This window comes from Cynocephalus volans, chromosome 6 (genome assembly GCF_027409185.1).
Source record: "Cynocephalus volans isolate mCynVol1 chromosome 6, mCynVol1.pri, whole genome shotgun sequence".
Lineage (NCBI taxonomy): Eukaryota > Metazoa > Chordata > Mammalia > Dermoptera > Cynocephalidae > Cynocephalus > Cynocephalus volans.
In genome coordinates, this window is record NC_084465.1 from 51,126,058 (window position 1) to 51,145,600 (window position 19,543).

Consider the following 19,543-nt stretch of genomic DNA (forward strand, 5'->3'; position numbering starts at 1 on the left):
AGCTTCATTATTCAATATCGTGGGGGGAAACTATCGTAATGCATGTGGTCATATGCTTAGATGAGCTATTTTGATGAAGGGTGCAAGAGCATAATAGGAGCATAGGTAATAGAGGTGACACGCTTGGACGTGAATTCCCACTCTGCCACAAGTAAATTATGTAGGAAAGTCTGTGCACCTACTAAATCAAGATCCATCTGATCCTCCCCACTAGGCGGACAGGAGTATACGATGAGCAAATATATGTACAGCACCCAGCCAGCATATGCCTAGAACATATGTGCTCTAAGCAAGCACTTTATATGATATGAAACCCTTAAATGGTAGTGGATCAAAAAAGTCAACATACATTGTAACAAAATCATTCTGCCTGATGATATTAAATATCACCTTTTAGTATACTACTGAGAAAGAGAGATCTGGAAAAAAGTAGACAATTTTGAAGCCATTTATTTTTTTGTGAAGTTGTTATTAACAAGTCTATATAAGGTTAGGATTCCAATTAAAAGAAGTGTTTTCATTTGAATACCTTCAGGGCTTAGTTGTATGTCATGTAGCGGGGAGTAGCACTGAATTTGGCGTAAGACTTAATGACCTTATTTACAGCTTCCAAGAAATCCTTCTCAGTAGCAATTTTTCGCCGTGCTCTGATTGCAAACATACCAGCTTCTGTGCAGACACTTCTAATCTCAGCACCTTTCAAACAAACAAAATTGGCTTAATTAAATCAGCCTGAACAGACAGACCAGCAAATATAAGCAAGACCTTTCCACTCACCAGTGCTATTTGGACACAATCGTGCTAACAATTCAAATCTGATATCTCTTTCAACACTCATCGAACGAGCATGAATCTTAAAGATGTGGGTCCGACCCTAAAAGTGAGGGAATTGAAAAATATTAAAATGGAAAAACATCACAGGAAAAAAACATTTCAAGAATCCCTGTTCTAAACCTAAATGGTTTTCTTACCTCTAGATCAGGTAAGCTAAATTCAATCTTCCTGTCTAATCTCCCTGGCCTCATCAGTGCTGGATCCAAAGTATCAGGTCTGTTAGTGGCCATTAGCACTTTAATATTGCCTCGAGGATCAAAACCATCCAGCTGATTGATCAGTTCCAACATTGTCCTCTGCACTTCATTGTCACCTCCGGCACCATCATCAAACCGAGCCCCTGAGAAGACAAAAGGAAAGATAAGTTCTTTGTGTCCACTCAAAGTAGCACTACAGTACTGTAAATCTCAGCTCAAATCATGCCCTCCAGCACAAGCACACATCTCACTTTGAAGCAAATCCTATAAGACAGACTGCTTTACACAAAATTAATTAAAAAGTGAATCTTTGCTTTCAAAAGGATTCGTCATAAATTTATTTAACATAGTCTCCTTTATTTTTAAAAATCTTCTTTAAGGAATTTTGTTTTTCAAATCACTCAAGAACCTCTGTTGTTTAACACAATATACACCCTAACAAAGCAACAAAGTAACATGCAAACTTCAGCACTATAATGGTGTTTGATTATGTAGGAAACTGTCACACGATCCTAAATTTTCCAAAACTGTCCTTTAAAATACGGCTAAATCCATAATACAGTAGAACCATAACAGCGTACCATTAAGCTGGTTTGGATATACTAGAGTACTCTAGGTTCATGTCAGTCTCTCTTTCATTTCAACCAGGATAGGAAAAAAAAAGATTTTTTTAACAGCCTCTAAATACACTTTTTCATTTTTAAATAGCATAGGTGTATACTGTTTTATTAATATATTGTATAAATTGTAAAACACACAAAAATGGAAACTTACAAAATGAGATTAAAAATACAAAGAGAAAGTCTTGTATTTTATTCCTGCATGGTGACAGATTGTCTTATACACAGTCCACTTTGGAAACCACAGCTTCACAGCATCCTGACATCATAAGGTTTATTCCAATAATACTATAAAAATGACTTCATAGTCACAACACTTCATCATTAAACTGCAGCCAAATTTTGACCCTTGAAAACAATAACTGCACAGTGTACGAATCCAACATTGCCCAACCCAAACAGTGTTATAGGGTCCACTATATTCCCAAGTCATTAAGGCCATTAAATAACAACTGACTGCCTGGACATATGATACTTCTCCAGCTACTAAAGAGTATTTGTATACTATAACAATAGCCAATACTTATAGTATAGTTTAGTGTTTTTTTGAAACCTATCTATCACATTTATTACTTACTTTCAACTTCTCAAAAACCCACAAAATAAAGAAGGCAGGAATTATCATTCCTTTTATAAGATGAGCAAACCAAGGCTCAGAGGTTAGTAAAAATAACTAGATCACATGGCTAACACTGTATTTCATCAAATCTACGAAGCCAACAATAACATTACTTTATGCACACTAAGAAAAACCACTACCAATTAAATTATGTTCCAGTGTTTTCTTATCACACTAAGGGAAGATGCATTTCAATTTAGGACTTGATAAAGTATGGAAATAAGTGTAGAATGAGTGAAATTAGATAGTACAAAGATAAAGGCTTTGAAAAATGGTGATGCTATATAACGTTTCTTTTTTCCTTTGTGGTTTAGCCCTACTGTTTATTCGATCTGTGATTTCAATGTGGCAGAGCTCATGAGTTAAAATTTTGTACAAGATAAATATATCTAGAGAATTCTAACACATATCTAAACACCTTGTAGAACTCTCATGAAACCAATCCTAAAGCAGTTCTCTAAAGTTTCATTCATACCTCCAATAGCATCAATTTCATCAAAGAAGATAAGGCAGGCTTTTTTTGTTCTGGCCATTTCAAAGAGCTCACGAACCATTCGAGCCCCCTAATGAGAAAAATGATTTGTTAATTCAGAGTTGGTTTTAAAATCTTTTAAAATATGATAAAAAGTTACTTATGCTTCAAACTTTTCAATATTTATTCCTCACAGTATTCTCAACCATTATTACCTAAAGCTATTTTCAAAAGATAAGTTTGCTACCAATTCTATCAAATTAATCTTATTAGCCTCAAAACAATATTAAGTAACTTACATGATTCTGTATCTATTAAATAACATAAGTTTAAGACCTAAAGAGGTCAAATTAACACTGTTAAATAAAGGCACCGTTCTAATCAGTAAACTTTGAGAAAATACAAGTATCTATCACTTGGAATTCCTGATCATTGAGTTTGATATGTAAGTTCTGATCAGAGAATGAAAGTATATCTCACCTCATGCAGCTCCTTTTCTAATTCTTATTGTAAGCATATTAATCATTAATACTATAATGGTTTAAGATACAATATATACAGCCCTAGACTAATTCCCTACCTATGCACATACATGTAGACAATCTATGTTCTTTCTTTTTCATTAGAACATAAAACACTGCCCCCCTGCAGTGAAAGTACACTTCTGAATTCATTCAATGGGCATTTCTGAGTTATTTACCTCACAAACCAGATCTGTAGAAAATGTCACGGTTCTGAGCAGGAAGCATAGTGATTAAAATTTTAAGAGGTTGCTTATTTCCAAATGACCACAAGGAAAGGCTGGTGGCTTTTGGGCTTCTAAACAATTTATCAAGAAATCTCAGGTTTCAGTTCCTTAATCTGGAACTGCCATTTTAATTTCATTCATACTTCACTAATCTTTCACAGAGCTATGTATTCTTTGATTTTGACAAATTTACTTTACCTCACCAACATATTTCTGTACAAGTTCAGATCCAATAACTCGAATGAAGCAAGCATCAGTCCTGTTAGCAACTGCCCGAGCACAGAGTGTCTTGCCTGTACCCGGTGGACCAAAGAGCAGCACACCCTTGGGAGGCTCAATGCCAAGGTTAACAAACCTCTCCGGCTATGATAGAGACACAATTTTTACACTTATCACTTCTATGATAAAAAAAAAAAAACAAAACATAAAAATAAGACTATTTCTACATCAAAATATTTAAACTGAAATTATTAGGTCCACAATCTATACACTTGATTTAAATAAAAAATTTTACTTATTCTAAGACATAATATCTAAAGTAGACTCATATCAATGCATATGGATGAGTGGCTTTTAAAGGTACTTCTAATCCAGTTTTAACAAAACATTTTCTCAATTTTGAAAAATTACAGTGTTTAAAGAATAAATGTATTATCTAGTATTCAATACCTTAGTTTTCCATTATCTTCCCAAGTTTAACTTGATTCAGTTTAACCCCACTTCCTCTTGATGTCATTAGAACACCTGGTTTCTTCTATAATAACCCGTACATATTTAGCATATTGCTAAAGGTTACACTTCAACCTCGTCACTCTAAATAGCAGATCTTTTTTCAAATACACTTGACCACTCAATCCATTTAGCTTGCAGTCTTCCGAAACTTACCAACTCTCCAAACCTCCACTCTCCACCCTCTCAAAAATTTTTATTAAGGAAAATATTAAATTTAAAAGCGATCTAATATAAAACAATTTTAGTGCTCAATACACAAAAGACTAACATCTTTATTCAAAGAAATTTAAACATAACACTCAGCTACTTACATGAAGTAGTGGGGTTTCAACTACTTCTCGCAATTTCTCAATCTGTTCCTTGCAGCCACCAACGTCACTGTATGTGACATCAGGCTTTTCCTCCACCTAAGAGAGGAATAAAAGTGCACAACATACTCATATAGTCACAGGCTTTTTAATACTAGTCCAAATCCATTAGAGTGAATCCAAATACCCTAAAAGAAAAATCAGACTTATAACAAGTAAGAATTTTCATAAAAATGGAATACATTACCCAGTGTCCTAGCACTCTTACTATATTACATGTTATAACACTAATAAATGAGAGATAAACTAGTAAAACAAAAACTGACAGACTTTCTCTTCTGAAAATTCTTTCAAAATTTTTGGCAACTCTTTGATACATACCCACATATTAAAAACATATTTGTTAAAAATTTCAAACTTTCTCATGACAGATGCAATTGTATTAAAAGTCATGCCATTCCTTTTCCCTCCCACAGTTTCTTACCTGCATCATGGTAACTGTTGGGTCAATCTTAGGAGGCAGTGGAATGTGAATTTGATACTTATTTCTGTCCACGCTAAGGAGATAAAACAGATACTCACTAACACATTCTTTAAGCTTTCAAAGTGCTTTTTATGTTTAGTCTTTTATCCTCAAAACCATACTTTACATAAGCAAGCGAGACACGGATGCCCTAAAGTTATACAAAAAGAAACAAAGAGAACATTAAACTCAGGACACTAAACCACCAACCTGAACTGGAAAACAACCTACACAATAGCAAATCTTTGACTCGAGGGAGGGGAGATTTAAAAAATTTACTGGGTGAATTATTATGTTTTATGTAGACATTAACTCACTTAATCCTCATAACTATCCTAAAGCAAGTACTTCCTCCACCTATACTATGTTACCTTAAATGGACTGGTAAATTCAACTCTGAAATTCTGCACTTACTTTGATTGGGACATTTAAAGCCATTCATAAAAAGAAATAGTGGAAGGGGGCAAAGGGTGGAGGCTGTTGGGAAGTTAGGAAGCAGAGGCAGAAGAAAGGATGTTCCACTATAGTATATTACCAGATTATTCCTTAGTATTCCATGGCACTCAGTTCATTCATTCACAGCAAAGCTAAGGATATTAATGTGACATGGTATCTTTAATGAAAGAAGAGTATTGTAAATAGAAATCTTACCCAACTCTCATCCCTTCTTCAATGTCAGTAGGTGCCACCTGATCACTGAGGTCCACCACAAACTTGGCAAACTGCTTCACATTGATAATATACTTTGGGTCCTCCGAATCAGCATTGATTATCTTTGTACACCTAACACAGCCAAAGGCTTGATTAGAAAAGAACCTAAACCTCTAATAATGAATTCAAGTAACCAGATTCTCTCCCGGGCATGCAGTATGCTAATAAGCAGGTGTAAACTAGAACTTCAGAAACTGGGCCACTGTTAAAGATCGCTTTCTATGCCCAGCTCCAAGGGTCCACTCAACTTTAGCCAAGCCATAAAATTTTCAAAAGATACATTGCCCTGGAAAATTAAACCCAAATATTTCTTCATCAAGAAGTTCTCTAATTCCTTGATTTTCATAATTACATTTCTTTATTATTAGTGATACTCCTTTATATTTTAAGTTGCTCTCCTTTTTATGTTCCCTGTAATAATAGTCATCTTGTCTTACATCAAATTCAGTAATAAATGAGTTTTCATTCTTTCCTGAGTTCATACTTCAAATCCATTTTTATTTTTATTTTTACTTTTATTTTTTTATTTTTTATTTTTTAAATTTTTTTTTTGTCTTTTTCGTGACCGGCACTCAGCCAGCCACGGCTCTCCCGAGTGCGCCATGGGCTCGGCCCGTTATTTTTAATTTAAATGTATTTATCTTCTGTGTGACCTATTGAAAGATAATTTATAATACCATGTACATCACAGTATAAAACAGTCAACTCCCTCTACTCTTTCATAGTAACTGTCTACTGAAGAAAAACAAAAACAAAAAACTCATGTTAAAAAGCTGCTAAATAAGCTACTGTAACAAATAATGAGAAATACAAAACTGGACTGTGCATATAGGTAGAGGTGAAAGTAGGGTTAAAAAATGCTTTGTCTTTACTGCATGATGTGTGACAGGACTCTGTTTTCTGTTACCAGCCAAGATCTACAAGAGAAGGAAAATTACATATACAAGTGCACTTCAAAATGTTCATGGAAAGATTATCTTTCAATTCTATTTTTCCATGAACTTTTTGAAGTACCCTCATATTATATATCAGGATGAAAAAAAAAAAAGTATTTTGAAGAATAACATGTCTACCTCAAATTAAACTATAAATTAAATGCAACCCTAATCAAATTTCAAAATACTGTGGCAATCTAATTCTAAAGTTTACATATAGAAAGGAGAACATACAAGAATAGTAATTGAAATTCAGAAAAATCACTACTGGGGAGAGAGAGGTAGAAATACCTTTTCTGATATTAAAACAATCTGTAAAACTACAGTAATTAAAAGTGTTGACCTAGCACAAAAACAAACATATTCACCTATAAAACAGTATACAGAATCTGAAAGCAAATGCAAATCTAGAATTTAGATTATAGTAAAGGTGGCATTTCAAGTCTGGTGAGAAATGGTACAGGGACAATAGCTATCCAGTTAGAAAATAATTAAGTTAGAATCCTATTTCACATCATATTAAAAACAAGCAAACAAACGAAATTCCTCCAAAGGACCAGGGGTTGAAGACAATAAATTAAATACACACATCTATTTTTGCTCCTCCTTCAACACAATATCACTAAAACCAGAAAGGAATTTTTAAAAGGGCATAAACCCATACAGAAGAGACCACAGTATTTAAATTTTGGTAGCTGGGAAGTGATGCACATGTGGTAAAGGATTTAGCAGAAACGAGAAACTGAACCCTAAAAGGCAATGGGAAAGGCAAAGTCACTCTTTGATTAGGACCAAAAATCACCAAAGGCTCAGGCTCAGCCACTGATACCATTAGGTATCCACAGAAGGCCAGAGAGGAGATAGGAGGAGGTGGGTAGATGTGGTTTCCTAAAATAAGAGTTAAAAAGCCAGATTTCTGGATCCTCTCTTCAACACTGCCTGGCCTGCACTTCCCTTACACTGACAAAAAGAACATAGAGGTTTCTTGTCTAGATAGGGGTTAGCAAATTACTTGTGGACCAAATCCATCTTGGTTTTTAAAGATGAGCATTTATAATCAATTTGTTTTCTCTCTTGTTATACAAGAGAAAAACAAGTACCCACATAATATCCTCAATTTTGCCTCTTGTCCTGAAAAGCCTAAAATATTTGCTATCTGACACTTTACAGAAGGTTTGCCAACCCTTGTTCTGGGAAGAGTAAAACAGAAGGTATCAAGGAATGCGGGGGGTGAGGGTAAATCTACTGAAAATGAGGAGGGGGGCAATGAGACAAGAAGGGTGAGTAAACATAAGTGAAGTTGTTGCTAAGATTCACCACTGTTCTCCCAAACGTTAGAGGGTGGGGCCAACAGGAGACTGAAATGACTTCTCTGGGAAATCTGACTATCCAATTAAAAAGACCTATAATACTGACACTGGAGGTTCCCCAACTAAACAGTCCAACAGATCACCTATAGTGAAGCTTAGGACAGGTATCTTTCACTCTTAAATTTAGAGCTTTCTATCAGCTTTTTGGTCTCCCACCAAAACCAAAGCCCAAAACTTAAAATTACCAGACATCTAGCATAAAAAATGAGGACTAAACAAGCAAAGAGAAAAAAAAGCACCTTGGAGGAAACAGAAACCTTCAAGTTATTAATTTCCTTAAAGAGATGAGAACGTATTACAATTTCAATACAACAACAGGACATTAAAAAAAAAATGTAAACATTGAAAGCATAAAAAAGCTCTTTAAAATGAAAAATCTGAGCAGAGAAATGGGAAGAAAAAAATCAATAGAAGGATTCAAAGATAAAGAAAAACTAATAGAGACAAAAGCAAAAAAACAAAAAGAAGAAAAATATACGAGAAAGATTAGTGTATCAGAGGAGCAATCCAAGAGGCCCAATATTCAAATAAGAGAAGTGAGCAATAGAGGACCAAGAAAATGGAAGGAAAGAAATGATTATCAAACAGTTCAAGTAAATCCGCCACAATGAACTGAGAGCCCAGCACAATGAATGAAAACACACCAGCACCAAGGCACATCATCATGAAATTTCAGAACAGTGAGAACAAAAGAATAACCCACAACCTTCAGAGAAGAAACAGGACTGAAAATCAGAACGGCTTCAGACTAACCCTGGGAGGCAGACGACAGTGGAATAATGCCCTCAAAATTGTGGAGGGAAAAGAACCTTACGACCAGCCAAGACATTTTCAGATATACACAGTCTCACAATATTACCTCCCAACTGACCCTTTTCCAGGAAGCTACCACATGATATAGTCCATCCAAATAATGGTGTAAGTTAACCAAGAAAGAGACATTCATGGTGTACAAGTAACAGGAGAGAAGCAAAGGGAACCTTTAGGTCAGAGAAGTCATAGGATGATTGTTATTCGACAGGCACAAAGGGCAACTGTTCCAAACTGAAGCAGGTCAGAAAATGCTGGGAAAGACTTCCTGAAGATGAAACTGAGAAGATACCCAGTGGATCTAACGCAGCTGAAGAGCAATTCAGACAATCAGAAAAACTGGGAAGTTGAGTTGGTAATATACATAGAAAATGGGGCAAAAGAAGAAACAAGAGAATTGTAACAGGAAAAAGCCAAAAAGTTGTACAAGAAAAGAAAAGCAATTACAGTTTACCACTTGGTTATTTGTGAATAGGGTTTACACAGCCATAATTATGTAAACACTGAATAATGACCTAACCAAAATTATAATATAATTACATTGGGAGGATGTGAGGAGAGGAAGGGTATGCCTTTGGGATGAAGGCAGAGGAAACAAAACAAAACAAAACCCTCAGCGTCCATGGCGGGAAGCTAATAGATAATTCCTTAAACTATAACGTCAAGAAGTAGCAAACTACAAAACACAAGATGTAGCAATATCCACTAGAAGCATGAAAGCAGAAACCAAAATAATCAGCTAAAAAAGGTGAAGATAGTGTCTCTGGATCCAGCTGTTATTACAGAACTATTTAACTCTTTAAAGTCATGAAAAATGAAAAAAATGAATGAGTAAAAGGAAGAAAAGATGGGAAAAGGGAGGTAGGGGAAAAAAATCTTTAGTTATATTAAAGAACTAAAAATAAAAACAAAAACTTAAAGGATTAGAATAAAACACAAGATGATGTTTATAGCCTTGGATTGGGCTAAATAACATTAATACCCGAAAGTTATAAAGAAAACACTGATATATTTTACCCCCTAAAAATGTAAAACATTAGTACAAGAAAAAATACCAAGATAAATGTCAAGTGTCAGACTGGGAAAAAGTATTTATCAGCATATTTAAGGAAAGATTAATATGTACAATATATGAAATACTTCTAAAAATTAACAAGAAACAACCCAGTAGAACAAAACATGAATGTTCAAAGAAATACAGATGCTTAATATGTATAAGTAGCTATCATACTAGTAATCACTGCACTGCAAATTAAAATCAAATATTTTTCCCCCAAATGGCAAAAGTGTAAAAATAATCACACATCTTGCATTGATCAGGCAAACAGGCATTTGCCTCAAAGCCTCACAGTACGAGTGTAAGCTGGTCAAACCACTTGTTTTCATAGCTTTTCAAAGTCATAAATAGCTTTAACCCCATAATTCCACTTCTAGTAAGCTATCCCACGGGGATGTATGCACATACAGAGAGAAATATTTATCAGGAATGTTCACTCTAGCACTGTGTATAATAATGGAAATTGCAAAGAGCCTAATGTCTATGCATCATGTAATTTTTTAAAAACGAGAAAAAAAGAGTTACACCTATATTACAATTAAAGACAATGAAAGATTTCCAAAACACATAGCTATGCCTTAATAAAAAAATCAGGGTATGTTTCTTTGTGTGCAAATATATACATGAAGATACGAAGAGGATTAGGAGGACCCAAGCATTCCAGTAGTTAAGTGTGAGGAAGGGGCAATGGGTGAGGTGAGGATGAGAAGGAAGGTTTGCTTATTTTGCTCTGTACCTTTCTGTGTCATCTGAATCTTCTACATGACTGCGTCTTCATGTATCTTTGAATAATTGTTTAAATCATAAAATTTTAACTCCAGATACTTTTGTAGGAAGTTTTATTTACTTGGAATTTGAAATAAATATTCTTTATGAACAATTACATTATCCCTGAGTTCTAAAAAGTGCTTGAAAATATAGATAGAAATAAATTTCTACAGAGAACTGCACATACCTAGCAACCTGTAAGGGCTGTTCACTCTGGAGTGTTTGCTTATCTGCAGCCAAATCCCAGAGTGCTGGTGGGGCCAGGCCAGTGTCGGACTCTTTAATACCTATATAGAAAGAGATGACAAAATTCACTGAAATGTAATGCATCACCCTAAATCAACCACAGCACTATGATATTTTGGACTGAATAATTCTTTGTTGTGGGGTCTGTCCTGTGCAGGACATTTAGCAACATGCCTGGCTTCTAGCCACTAGATGCCACTAGTACTGCCCTTCCTCGAGTCATGAGAATCAAGAATGTCTCCAGACCTGCTAAATGTCCTGGGGTAGGGGGGACAGGGATGGGGGCAAAATCACCCCAGCTTAAAATCACTACCCTAAGTAATTATCAAGCCAAAAATTTAATACCATATGAGTATTTAACATTTCTTGTGCAGGTCAAATATTGTAAAACTTCACTACTTAAGTTCCTAAAAAGAAGTTTCCAACTACCCAGCAATAGCCCACTTACATCAAGCAATACTATGTGAGATCATATTTTCATTTTATAAGAAAATTTTGACTTGTATATTCGTTTATTGAACTGAGCTTTGACCAATAGAAATGTTACTTGCTCAGAGGATGATATTGTCACTTAGTTGCATAAGCATTAAACCCAGTTGTAAAAAGCAGTGAAAGAGATTGTTAAATGTGATCTAATTTCTTAATGGACAGGAAGGATGCTAACTTTTTTTTTAATCTGTAATTCACGAAGGAGTATAACTTGTATGGATACTCTTTTGGTATAATTAACACATTCCACGTAAAGGAAGGAATGGAAATTAAAAAATACATTACCAGTGAGCTCATTAATTTTCTTGAGAAGTTGTTGAATGTCATCCTCAACCTGCTTTATCTGCCTAGAATAAGTGCTCTGACCCTAGGTGATGAAGATCAGTTTAATTAGAACATCAGGATATTAACGATTTATTAAATTACAGATAAAAGTTTTAATAGTTACAATCTTTTTTTTTTTTGTCTTTTTCGTGACCGGCACTCAGCCAGTGAGTGCACCGGCCATTCCCATATAGGATCCGAACCCATGGTGGGAGCGTTGCTGCGCTCCCAGCGCTGCACTCTCCCGAGTGCGCCAAGGGCTCGGCCCTTAATAGTTACAATCTTAATGGCTATTATTTGCCCCAAAACTTATGAAGGAACAGTAGAGAGACGGAATATATCATTTTCAGAAGTATTCCTGAATCACTGTTTTCCCCCCAAAACTAACAACCCACCATTATGCAGGACAATAAATGAAAATCATGCCTGAAACTACGGTACATTAAAACTTTCCATTTCAAGACCGAATTCAGCTACATGTAAACATCTGTGTAAATTACTTTAAATATCTTTCAGTATAGTACCATACTTTAATTACAAGTACTATAAAAACAATGTAGAAGCTTAGAGATTCTGAATCTCTGATCTATTCTATGATCTATGATCTGATCTATTCTAGACAGAAACTTCAGGTGGGTAACTTTTCAGTGATGATTACTACGAACTGCTAGACATTCTCTTCTAATTATTTTGGAGGGACTATATCAAGACAATTCTTATTTCAACATAAAGTATCTACATTTTGTAGGCATTGAAAGGACTTACGTAAGTTTTCAGCAAGGCAATATCCCCCTCATCCAGGGCTAAAAGAAGAGAGAAAATACATTAGACTCAAAAGAAACTAGAGCTGATCAATTTTTCTGTTCAATTCAAACTGTTTTAACTGAGTGCCAAAAATTGAGCAAAATTATGATGATATTTGATGATAATCATCAAACAGTTACCAAGCTCAAGTAACTTTTATCTAATTGGGGGAAAGGGAAACTTAAAAAGTACATAATGTACATAATTATCTGTTTTATATACTTTAGTACATATACAAAACACATCCATTAAGGATCATGGTTAAATAAATTATACTATATTCATAAATATATATATTCATAACACAGAAAAGCACTTAATAGACATAGAAAGCTATCCAAGAAATACTATTAAGTGAAACAGGTAGATTTAAAAAAAAAAAAAGAAAAAGCAGGTTCAGATCCCCATACTGGCCAGCTGCCAAAAACAAACAAATAAAAAAAAAAACATATAGAACATGCATATATATAAAAATTCTTTAAAACAAGGGGCTGGCCAGTTAACTGAGTTGCTTCGAGTTCAGCCTTGTAACACCCAGTTTGAGGTTTCAGATCCCTGTACCAGCCAGCCACCAAAAAACCATACCCTCACCAATATGGAGGGTAGCCTGAAATGGTGTTCATCTAAATGTTAACAGTGGTTATCTGGGATTTCAAGTGACTTACAATCAATCCTCTTTATTCATGGATTCTGCATTTGTGAATTCACCCAGTTGCTCAATTTATTTGTAATCCCCAAATCAATACTCATGCACTTTTGTAGCCATTCACCAACATGCACAGAGTGGTGAAAAAAGTGAATTCACAGCTGAGAACAAGTCACTCTGCCCTCTGTTTCAGCTCATACATAGATGACCAGAGGATGGAGATGACAGGGCCAATGCGAGGGCCATGCAATGTAGTCCAAGAAGCTCAGGCTTGGGGATCAGCAGGAAAGGGTCTGAATCCCAACTCTGGACTGTGTTAGTGGGGCAGCCTCAGCCAAGTCACTTAACTCTTCTGAACTTTGCTTTCTCTTTTGTAAAATAAAAAGAAAGACTCGACCAGGATGAGTTTTTAGGATTTAAGATTATTATCTATGAGATATGTGTATATATATTTCTCCTAGGAGCAATGGTTCAGGATTTGCTAATTCAGTGTTCACAACAACTTTTATAAAACATATCTACCATGGATAACAAGAATCAACTGTACATATTTTAGGGAATTTTAGTATATGCTAAGCAGAAGCTGCCTACATTACCAGCTCCTAATAAAAACCCTGGTCACCTAGTCTCTAACAAACTTCTCTGGTTTGCAACATTTTACACATGTTGTGGTCACAACTTGCTGCTGGGGAATTAAGCACATCCTGTACAACACCACTGGAAGAGGACCCTTGGAAGTTTGTGATGGTTTGCCCTGGATTTCACTTCATATGCCTTTTCTCTTTGCTGATTTTGCTTTGTATCCTCTCACTGTAATCAATCATAGTCATGAGTACAACTACAGTCTAAGTCCTGTGAACCCTACCATCAAATTACTGAACCTGAGGGTAGTCCTGGGGATGCCCCAAACATACCAGCATATCCTGATACAGAAATCTAGTAGGCAGAGAGAAATCTGGCTCTAGAGTTCAGGTGTCAGCTTGAGGTTAAAAAGATTGATTAGGGAATCACATATAGAGAAGAGGCAGTCCAAGATGAGAACGGATGAAATTAACAGAAACAAAATCTTAGAGAAACCATGTGAGAACACAATGACAGAAAAAGAGGAAGCGGTCAAAGGAAGAGGATAAACGGGAAGATCCAGTAAGAGAAACCAAGAGAGGCCCAAAGGCTCAACAATGTCCAAAACACAAAGATTAGGATTGAGAAAATACTAAAGATCTGGGAATTAAGAAACCATCGATCAGCTTTAACAGACTTACAGGGACAGAAACCAAACTGCAAGGGGTTTAAAAATGAAACAAGTAGAATAGAACTAGACACAGAGGGCATAATAGTAATAATAGCTACAATTTATTGAGATGTTCACTGTATAAGACTCTGTGATTAGAGATGGATATACATATTACTCAATCCTATATAAGCCAGTAAAGTGAATACAATTGTTTCCACATCAGATAAAAAACCTGAGTTTCACCAAATATAAGTAACTTGTCCATTATCATAGTCAGAAAGAAGCAAAGCCAAGATTCAAACCTAAGTCTTTCTGACTCCCAAGCCTGTCCTTTCAGCCACTTATAGGCAAAGAAAAAAAGAAAAGAAAATGGGTTGTAGTTTGAGAGAGCAGGAGAGTAGAATGATTTTCTCAACTGTGTCTTTTTAAGATAAAATGTACATTAGCATATTTACAGGAAGTGGAAAATTCCATAGGAAAAGTAGCATAAGAGGTGGTGAATGATGAAATAAAGTCCCAGAGGAGGAAGGGATAAGGTTAGGAATACAGATGGAAAGATTAGACTTGATAAAAATTGATATCACTTCAAGGCAGGATTAAAATTAAAAACAGAAAATGACAGAGAAATTAAGAGAAGTCTTGAGTGGACTCTCAATCTCCTCAGCAGAGAAAAAAGTCATCAGCCAACAAAGAAAGGAATTGAACTGAGGACTTGAGAAATGTGAAAAAGGCTTGAAATAACCACTATGGCAAACAAAACAGAATCAACAGGAGATTCACAAAATGTTATTTTGCAATGAAGACAGAGTTGAAATCTGAAAGTCTGAACTGGAAGTAACTTAGTAAGGTTTTGTGCCTTGTTATTGGCAGCCTATCAGCAGAAGAAAAACAAGAAACAAAGGAATTTCCAGAATCAAAGAGGGGAGGGCAGAAATTGCAATAGGCAAAGAGAGCTGGTACTAAGTACCCAGTGGAAAAAGAGAATAGTCTAAGAGGAAAGCAAAAGATACCAGATTAGAGGATTAGATGGATCAAGAAGATTCAGTGGAAACGAAGACTGAAGAGCAAAAAATTGTGATGAAAAGAGAAATGGGATGTTTGATATTTCAGAAGTGAAGCAGTGGAGTTCCAGTCAAGATGGTGAAATAGGCGGTCCCCAGCGTCATTCTCTCCCTTAAATCAATGAATTTACAATGATAAAAATGTAACATCAGCCAAGCTGGGGCCACTGGACCTCAGGTGAAGAGGAGGAGAGACCTATGGAACTCATGAAGGCAGGAGAAACCACAATGAGAGAAAGAAAAAACTGCTCTCAGCATTTCGGCCCGAGGCTGCTTTAATGCTGGAGCGCATGGAGCGAGCAGGAGCGAGCAGGAGCCACAGCTGTGTCTTTTAGATGGAGTTACTTGGAGGCAGAAGGGGAGAAGAGGTCTTTGGTGGCCTCCAGGACAGAAAGACCACTAATAGGGTTCCCGTGGACCCACCACACAGGAGCAAGGAGCCAGAACAGCTGAAAACGGGGAGCCATTCAGAGGCCAGTGAGAGGCAGAGGGCCAGTGCAGGGCCTGTCCTATGGGAAGTGTTTGGAGCATGCGTGGTGGGTGAGACAGGACCACCGGGAGAACACTGGGACACAGGCAAGGAGAGCCGATCCACCCCCCAATCTGTGCAGGACCACTCAGAGGAGACTGGTCAGGAATGCAGAATGGCAGCGAGTGCAGTTTAATGAAAAAAACTCAGGCCTGGATCAGAGTTTCTACACGACCCAGGTGCACCGAGTATCAGAGCCAGAAGTACCTATAAGGTCAACCATTAAACCCTGAGCTGCACAAAAAGTCTTCCCTAGGGAAACAGCAGCAAAGCAGCAATTTAGGTCAACCACACAGGTCAAGTACTGGTTCCCACAGGAAGTTTCCCTGTGTTAGAAGTAAGCAAAGGACAAAAAATTAGTTCTGGCCCAGGCACACCACCAATGCCTTGGGGCCCACCCAGGGACCTGGGGCATGGAGAAGGGGACCAGACCCCCCTCCCACAACCATGCACCCTGTGCCAGCACCTCAGGGCCCAGTCAGGGACCTGGGGTATGGAGCTGGGGATCGGACATTCTCCACAACCAGGCACACCACCAGCACCAAGGAGCATGCCAAAATCATCTTCTCCATGTGGGTGACCCACCACAGCCACCACAATAACCATGGCTGCTGTGAAGGCGGCTAGATGCTACAACCACCATGCAGATTGTCCACCAGCCACTGGAGTGCCTTAACACAAGGAGAGTTACCAGCAGAGATAAAGAAAGGAGCTCTCTCTCCACAGAGCCCATTTCAGAGTGATGGAAGAGGCATCTGCTCTATGATAGTATTGGGGGACCTGATCACACCTCTCAGCATTGGACAGATCTTTTGGGCAGCAAATCAATAGAGGACCATTATTCTTTCAGAGGGTGAGAAGAAATCTAGGGTGATTAGAGGGGGGTCGGGGGAGGGAGAAGGGGATGGGGAGGGATCGGACAAGGGGCATAAATAATTACAATTTGTAACAATGTATATGCTAGTAATATTGATTTGACCAACATATCTCAATGTTGAACCCCCAAAATTTGTGTAATCAATTTTGATTCAATAAAAAACTAAAAAAAAAAAAAAAAGTGAAGCAGTTTCTTTAACAATAAAGTCTAACAGTGATCATTAGGTAGCTGAGGTGCAGTGACAGTGTAAATCACCAAAATCGAGGTGATCAAAGATCACCAGCGTAACTGCTGAAGACACTCAAAATGATGTGAGAGAACAGGGAACCAAACGGGTTGAGAATCAAACAACCTGGGCGCTAGTTCTAAAAATGTCTTGTATTTACTAGGTAACCTTGGAAAAACCATTTAATCTCTCTTAGTATAAGCTTTGTCATCTGAAAAACAGACAATACTAGTTTTCTGGCCAGCTGCCCCCCCCCCCCAAAAAAAGTTGGGAGATAATACTAGTTGCACCCTCAGTGTTTCTTTAAAGATGAAATAAGATACGGATGAGGAAGCACATAAAATTCTATACATGTTAATCATAACTGTATCCAAGGAATAAATGTATTAATATTTTTACAGAATAATAACATGTCCAGAGAAACACACAGATCACAATCTGTGCACAGATCAAATGTTAAATCTCTAGCTGAGTTTTTCCACAGGTACTGAGTACCTCTGAGGTTTTCAGTGTCCTAAAGTACTTTTAAGGGAAATAATAGAGTGGGATGAAGGTAGAGAGGAAATGCTCTTTCTTTGAGGGGGAGAGGGTAAGTGGAGAAGAAAGGGTACTAGGAGAAGCTGAAGTTGTTAAAGGGAAGGAGAAACATAAAAAAAAAAAAAACTTTGAAAACATTTAAAAATAGCTTATAAGAAACAAAGGGAGAAAACAGCATAAAAAGAGGCCAGCCTATGGCTCACTCGGTAGAGTGCGGTGCTGATAACACCAAGGCCACGGGTTCGGATCCTATATAGGGATGGCCGGTTGGCTCACTGGCTGAGCGTGGTGCTGACAACACCAAGCCAAGGGTTGAGATCCCCTTACCGGTCATCTTTAAAAAAAAAAAAAAGAAAGAAAGAAAGAAAAGAAAACAGCGTAAAGATAAGACTACAAACGGGGCTACTGGGAAGAAATCATGACAACAAATGGTGTGCATATTCATGCACTGTGAGAGAAAGGTGTCACACAACTGGTATAGTCTGTAGGGAGAGTAATTTGGCATTACCTATCAAAGTTACAACACCATTTCTAGAATTTACCCTACACCTTGTGCTTTTCCAGGTGGTAAAAGTTACATGAACAAGGTTATTCATTACTTCATGACAGCAACAGAATGGAAAAATCTAAATGTCCATCAATAATAATTAAATACATCATTGTACACCCATGAAATGGGATACTGTGCCGGTGCAGAGAGAGACAAACACCACTGACTCTTCATATAATATGAAACTACCTTGAAGATATATTAAGATTGAAAAAAAGCAAGATGTTGAAGTACATACAGCATGCCACACTCATAAAAAATAAATAAAAAGAATACCTAAGCAGACTTGTTTGTATATGTACTAAAAATGTCTCCAAAGATACGCAAAATGGCAACATTAATTAGTTACCTCCGCGGAGAAGTTGGGGGCCGAGGCAAGGACGGGTCACTTTTCAAATGTATCTTTTCTGCCTCTTGAGGTTTTTTTTTTGTCTTTTTTCGTGACCGGTAAGGTAAGGGGGATCGCAACCCTTGGTGACACCCGCACCGCGCCCAGCCAGTGCACCGACCATCCCTATATAGGATCCGAACCGCGGTGGGAGCGCCGCTGCGCTCCCAGCGCCGCACTCTCCCGAGTGCGCCACGGGGTCGGCCCTCTGCCTCTTGAGTTTTAAAGCCTGTGAATGTATTATGTAGTGAAATGAATGTGTGAGTTTTTAAATACAATTTAGAAGGTACTTCAAAAAGTTCGTGGAAAAATAGAATTAAAAGATAATACAAAAATTTCCACGAACTTTTGAACTACCTTTATGGGTCTCAAGATTCTGGCTACACAGTAATACAACACCAAACTGTCACCCTTGGGGGTGGGGGACCGAAATGAGAAGATCAGGTGACCAAACACCGCAAGGCAAGAGAACTTTTCAAGGCCTGTAAGGACGAGCAGTGCGCGTGACTTCAAGAGCTGAGAATGAATAAGAATATCGATCAGCAAGAGATGAACAGAACCTGGAGCGGGATGCGGGAGACAGCCAAGGTTAACTCGGCCGCCCCTCCACCCCGGACTAAATCACCAGGATACGATAGGGCCACAGCACCGAGCCGGGAGCGGGAACCCAGCTCCTCTCCAGTGCCAAGGCTGGTCCCGCCCGGGCTCCGAGCCCCTGCCGCTGTCAACTGACCTCGGATGGGCTTGTCGTCCTTCTCATCCTCTTTGGTTTTCCGTTGATCCGCACCGAGGTAATCCGGCATTTTAGGAGATCCAAGTGCCGCGGCTCCTTAGTGATTACACAGCACCTTCCTCGCTTCCGGTGGTGCCTTCCTTTCCCTTCCCCACCGGAAGTAGAGCCTAACTCCGCGGGTCCCTTTACACCGCC

The 19,543-nt window shown here is 37.6% G+C and overlaps 1 protein-coding gene across 1 annotated transcript; it reads right to left on the reverse strand.

The window, feature by feature from the left end:
- Positions 1-432: 432 nt before the first annotated feature.
- PSMC2 (proteasome 26S subunit, ATPase 2) lies at positions 433-19,494 on the reverse strand. Its single transcript, XM_063099081.1, has 12 exons — positions 19,349-19,494; positions 12,529-12,566; positions 11,725-11,806; positions 10,892-10,991; positions 5,705-5,836; positions 5,015-5,087; positions 4,534-4,629; positions 3,689-3,853; positions 2,746-2,833; positions 972-1,174; positions 778-874; positions 433-696 (listed from the first exon to the last, which is right to left on the reverse strand). Exons 1-12 carry the CDS (start codon positions 19,416-19,418, stop codon positions 539-541), a joined length of 1,302 nt encoding a protein of 433 aa, XP_062955151.1. The 5' UTR covers positions 19,419-19,494; the 3' UTR covers positions 433-538.
- Positions 19,495-19,543: the final 49 nt, after the last annotated feature.